General features: G+C 61.3%; 1 protein-coding gene across 1 annotated transcript; it reads left to right on the plus strand.

The window, feature by feature from the left end:
• The first annotated feature begins 884 nt into the window (after positions 1-884).
• Positions 885-4,760, plus strand: LOC140597806 (nuclear pore-associated protein 1-like). The gene has a single exon (XM_072747787.1). The coding sequence runs from the start codon at positions 885-887 to the stop codon at positions 4,758-4,760; it is 3,876 nt and encodes a 1,291-aa protein (XP_072603888.1).
• Positions 4,761-6,081: the final 1,321 nt, after the last annotated feature.

Genomic DNA, 6,081 nt, shown 5'->3' on the forward strand with positions numbered 1-6,081 from the left:
AGTGCGGCAGAGCTACAGGCTTCTCAGGGCAAAATGACTGCCGGGCAACAGGGCGGCAGGGAGGCAGGGCAGCAGGGCAGCAGTGCTTCAGGCCTTCCAGGGCTCAGGGCTTCAGGGCAGCAGTGCTACAGGCCTCCCAGGGCTGCAGGGCTCAGGGTGCTGGACGGCAGGGCTGCAGGCCTCACAGGGCCGCCTGGCTTCAGGGCATAGGGCAGCAATGCTGCAAGCCTCCCACGGTGTCAGGGCTGCAGTGCAGCAGAGGGTGGAGATGGCACGGAAGCTAGGCGGCACGGTGGCAGGGCTTCAAGCCTCGCAGGGCATCACGACTGCGGGCCAGCAGGGTGGCAGGGATGCAGGGCAGTAGGGCAGCAGTGCTACAGGCCTGGCAGGGCAGCAGGGCTCAGGGTGCAGGGCGTCAGGGCGGCAGGCCTCCCAGGGCGTCAGGGCTGCAGGCCTCGCAGGGCAGCTGGTTGGCATGGCTGCCAGGCAGCAGGGCAGCAGGGCTGCAGGGGAGCAGGGTGGCTTGGCTGCAGGGCTGCAGGGCTGCAGGGCTGCAGGGCAGGCCGTCGGGGAAGCAGGCCACTCACCGCCTCTGGGCCTTGGGGGGCCCCTGAGCTCGCCTTCCTCGGCTTCCCCAGGGAAGGGTGGCCACGCACACCCTCGGGGCTGAGTGCTCCGGGCCTGGCCTCTGCAGTCCCAGGCCGCGCCCCTCCCCCACGCTGGCAGTTGCCAGGCTGGTGCTCAACCGCCTCCGCCCCGCCCCGGGAAGGGGGCCCCGCCCACCTCGGGCTGCTGGTGGGTGCGGCCCCAGGCCCCGCCCACTGCCTGCCCGGGGAGGACCCCCCGAGTGGCGGCTCCCGGAGGTGTTCTAGGGACACATCACAATGGCTGGGCGCAGCGCTCAGCGGCTCAGGTGTGCTGCACCTGGAGAGGAGCCAGGCGCCCCGGAGACCCTGTCCCAGGTCCTGCGCTCCGACCTCGCGACCCCCGGCGCACAGCTGGCCCCCATGGGCAGCCTACTGTGCAGGTTTCTTCGCCCTCCCCGCCGCCGGCCCCTGCCCGGCCGCAGTCGCCCGCTGCTCACTCCTGCCTGGGACACCGCCCATCCTGGCCGCCACCACCCCGCCGTTCCTGCCCCTGCCCCCTGCTCCGGGCGCAGGCCACTCCACCGGGATCGCAGGCCCCTGCCAGCTCGCTGCCACGTGGAGCCCAGGAGGCGGGACCCGCTCCCTCAGGCCGCGTGCCCCCCTCTGGGCCTCCTCCCCGTGGTCAACTGGAGGAACCCTCCGGGTCAACCTGTGCTGGCTGCGCGCAGCTCCCTGGGCTGCGGGCCCTCGAGGACTGTGAGGATCCCTGCTCTGGGGCGCAGGTTCAGGCTCCTGCATTCACTACCTGCACAGGAAGCCAAGGCTGCGGGTCAGGTACCATCCCCTCCCCTCCCCCTTTCCTGCCCACAGGGGATGGAGGAGAAGGTCCCAGAGCACCCCGGAGAACAGACCCAGGCTCTTGGTGGGAGTGGCCGCCCCCAGAGCAGTGGGGGGACACCCTTGACATCTGAGCCCCCGGACACCAGTGGCGTTCTCAGCCTCCACCAAGCCAGCCCTGCAGCTCTGGACCGACGTCTCGGGCCCTCCGGAGAGAGCTCGTGGGACAGCACCCCGATGGCTCCGATGTCCTCCTCTGAAGGCCCTGTTGCCACCTCTTCATGTGGCCCCGTGGGAGATGCCCTCGCGAAGGCCGACAGGGATGCGGCAGTGCTCTGGGGCCCAACCCCATGCCGCCCCTTGCCGCAGGAGACAGGCACAAAGGAGGCGGTGGCTGAAGCCCATCAGCCTGTGCAGAGCACGCGGGGCCCAGCGAGGAAGGACACGCAGGCGGAGAAGCCCTCGGGCATGTCCCCACGGAGCCCTGTGCCACCAGCATCTGCCAGCAGTAGGCAGAACAAGCGGAAAATAGCCCTGCCTCTCTGTCTGCCATTGCCGCCACCACTACCCCTGCTGTGGGATCGAGGGGACCTGCCCCCACCCCCGAAGCTTCCTTGCCTTGCTCTTGACAAGGACCCAGGCACCTTGCCGAACACCGAGTGTCCCAGGAACAAGATCTTGCAGGACAGAGCAAAGATCTTGGCAGACGGCTGGGCCGCTCAGCCTGCCCCTTCCTCCCCGCCACTGGCCTCGCAGACCGCAGGCTCCCCGCCCCTGGCCGCTCACACTGCCCAAGTCCCTGTGCCTCCCACCGACTTGGCTGACCCTTCTGCCGGGCCCCCGATCCTCTCTGTCCCGCCGACTTCCCCAACACAACGTGGTGGTCGGGAACCGGGACATGGAGTTCCTAAATCTCCTCCCCGGGCTGGTCCTGCCCATTCTCTTCCTCCCCTTACTTCCAGGCCCATTAGGGAAACTCCACCTCGCGGAGGTCCCCTTCCACCAGGCAGGGCTACCACACCCACCTCTGACCGCCCCACACCTTCGAACGCCTCAACCTCCTTCCACCCACCCTCCTGCACAAAGGAATCCCCGACCCCTATGTGTGTAGACCCTCCCCCTCTGTTCCTAACAGCCCCGCTTCCAGGCCACTCCACAGACAGCTCCGTCGTTGGAGTCCAGCCTGGCACGTCTCAACCGACTTCTACCATCGCAGCAAAGTCATCTACTTTGACCTCCAAGCCTATTTCCAATCCTGCTGTCGTGGACATGGACACTACGCCTCCTTCCCGGGCTGTGGTCCTCAGCTCGCCCCCACACTCCAGGATGAGCTGTCCTCCGTTTTCCCGGGGCCATTGCAGTATGAAGCAGAGACGCCCTGCGAAAGGTGCAGCGTCCACCAGTCTACCTACGTCCATGGCCCCCGGCCCCACCCCACTTCCTGGTCAACTCTTCAGCCTCCACAACACCCCTCAGCCCACACATGGGACTCTTGCTGGGAGGCAGCAAACAGCTTTTCTTCCCAGTGCTCCTATCGCCACTGGCTTGCCCAACCTGAGTTCTGGGGCCACCACCACTGCAGTAGGCAGCACCTCTGCAAACCCCAACGCTCACTCTGACCCCGATGCCATGGATACCACATCTCCCTCCCGGGCTGTCATCTTCCAGACCCCCCCTGGGTCCCAGAAGAACCGCTTGCCACTTTACAAGGGGCTTCCTGGTTCTGGCAACACACCACCCAGTAGCAGCACTGCCTTGGCCCATGGCTCTACCACTTTACCTCAAAAGTCAGCCATCATACAGACCCCCGTTACGATGCATCCTAAGCCAGGAATCGCCCTTCACTCTGACCCCGATGCCATGGATACCACACCTCCCTCCCGGGCTGTCATCTTTCAGTCCCCCCCTGGGTCCCAGAAGAACCACTTGTCATTTTACAAGGCACTTCCCGGTTCTGGCAACACACCACCCAGTAGCAGCACTGCCCTGGCCCAAGGCTCTACCAGTTTCCCTCAAAAGTCAGCCATCATACAGGCCTCCGTTTCGATGCATCCTAACCCAGGAATCGCCCCTCACTCTGACCCCGATGCCATGGATACCACACCTCCCTCCCGGGCTGTCATCTTTCAGTCCCCCCCTGGGTCCCAGAAGAACCACTTGTCATTTTACAAGGCACTTCCCGGTTCTGGCAACACACCACCCAGTAGTAGCAGCACTGCCCTGGCCCAAGGCTCTACCAGTTTCCCTCAAAAGTCAGCCATCATACAGACCCCCGTTACGATGCATCCTAAGGCAGGAATCTCCTCTCAGCCCACAATTGGAGGTCACAATGGGCAACAGCCTAACAATTCCTACCTGAAAGGAAACACAGTTGCCCCAACACAGGCTATCGGCCTGCCCGCTCCTATGACTCAGCCACCCGGAGGGACCACAATGCAGTCGGGGTCTGCGGGCTCTCATTTTGACACGACTGGCAACAAGCAGACGGCCTTTGGTAACCAGCCAGGTATTCTCCACTCTCCTCATTCTACCCCGACTTTCTGTGGAGGTACCACTGGGATCCCTACCACTGGGAACAGTAGCTCACCAGGTATAGCTACCAGGACAGGCCCACAGACTGTCGTGGGGCCTGCCCTTGCCAGTGGCTTACCAGTCATGGCTACCATGACAGGCCCACAGATGTTTGTGGGGCTTACAGTCCTCAGTGGATCACCACTCACGGCTACCACTACAGGCCCTCAGACCTATGTGAGGCCTACAGTCCCCAGTGGCTTACCACTCACGACGACCACTGCAGGCCCACAGACCTTTGTGGGGCCTGCTGTCCCTGCTACCAGTACAGGCCCACAGACCTTTGTGGGGCCTGGAGTCCCGAGTGGCTCACCACTCATGGCTACCATGACAGGCCCACAGACCTTTGTAGGGCCTCCAGTCCCTGCTACCACTACAGGCCCACAGTCTTTTGTGGGGCCTGCAGTCCCGATTGCTTCACCCCTCACAGATACCACCAGAGACCCAGGCACCGGGGGCCCACCTGCCCAGCATGTAAGTGGTGGGAAGGCAGGGAACAACATCACTCCCAAGACCGGAAGACCTGGAATTCCTGCTTTGTGTCAGCAAACTGGGGGCCCACCTGATGCAAACACAGATGAACACATCATCGTGTCTATGATGGCAGCCCTCTGTATCAGCAAGCGCCCTCAGAACCCTGGGGGCCTACCTGTGTCTAAGGCACCTGGTGCTACCGGGAACAGCACCGTACCTACTGCGACTGGCCATCCTAATGCTCCCCCATTGCTACAGAGCACACAGAACCCCCGCAAGCCACAGCACTGATGGTGCAATGGCGGATACCGCCATGCCTTTTAGAGAGAAATCTCTACTCTTGGAACATGTGGACCTGCCCCTAGTCAGGGCACCCCTCAGACTCTGGTGAGCCAGCACTGTGTGTGCAAGTTCTTGGTCCACTGTTCTGTGCTCTGCGCATGGCTAGGGTACCTTCATAGCCTGTCTAGGAGCCGCCACCAACTGGTTCCGTTCTTTTGTCATGTTTCTCAACCTCTACGGCACAGATATTCCCCCACATATTCTGTGTCATAGTAAATGGATTTTGCTGTATCAGAGCCTCAATGGGCTCTTATCTTTCCCAGATTACGTAGATATACTTCTACATCTATAAAACTTTGTTCTTACTAACCTGCCTTTGCTCGTGTGTCTTTTTGTCTCGGCAGTAGAGAAAGAATTAACCTATGTGAGTGTGGTGGGTTGAACCAGACTGTGTGCCAAATTCTCTGGGTCTCAGTGACTGGAAGGTGGAAGTAGCCACAGGTTCTGGCTGCACGCACAGACCCCTGAAATCTGCATTTTGAGTGTAAGGGATGGGAATCCAGGAGGAAGGAAGGTCCAAAGGAGGGAGAGAAGAGGTGACTCGTCCTTGCCTCTACCCTCTGTGCTTCGCTCTCCTCTCCCCCGACTCTGACCTCAATAGAGGTTGAATAACCCTTGGTGAGTGAAAGGAAACCACCCTATGATTTTAGTGTTTTGAAACTATTTAAATGTTTTCTTGGGTGCCTTCTTAGTTTAGACTTAGGCCCATCTTTCTTACGTGTTTCCACCTCACCCAGAGAAGACAGATTTGAGCCCGGAGAAACAAATGGAATAAGAGCACATACATGCCTCCTCTGTCTGTGTGTGTTAGAAATTTCAGTTGACTTAGAATTTATTGTGCTGCATAAGCGCACTAGAACAGGTCCTTTTCAATAATCAGCCCAGCTCTGATCTAAATCACTAAAATATCAAATCACCTGTGTGGGCAGCAGGGAGGCAGGGTTGCAGGGCAGCAGAGCAGCGGGTCAGCAGGGCAGCTGGCCATCAGTGGAGCAGGGCCACAGGGCAGCAGGGAGGCAGGGCTGCAAGCCTCCCAAGGTGGCAAGACTGCAGGGCAACTGGGTGGCCAGGCTGCAAGCCTCACAGGGCAGCAGGACTGCAAAGCAGCAGGTAGGCAGGGCTGCAGGCCTCACAGGGCCACTTGGCTTCTGGGCAAAGCGCGGAAAAGCGCGACAAAGCTGCAAGCCTCCCAGGGCATCAGAGCTGCAGGCCTCTCAGGGCATCAGGGCTACAGGGCAGCAGGGAGCCAGGGTTGCAGGGCAGCAGAGCA

The sequence above is a fragment of the Vulpes vulpes genome, chromosome 1 (assembly GCF_048418805.1).
Source record: "Vulpes vulpes isolate BD-2025 chromosome 1, VulVul3, whole genome shotgun sequence".
Lineage (NCBI taxonomy): Eukaryota > Metazoa > Chordata > Mammalia > Carnivora > Canidae > Vulpes > Vulpes vulpes.

What these genes read in the sequence shown, in the direction of transcription:
- LOC140597806 (XM_072747787.1), top strand. Translation starts at nt 885, where the DNA reads ATGGCTGGGCGCAGCGCTCAGCGGCTCAGGTGTGCTGCACCTGGAGAG.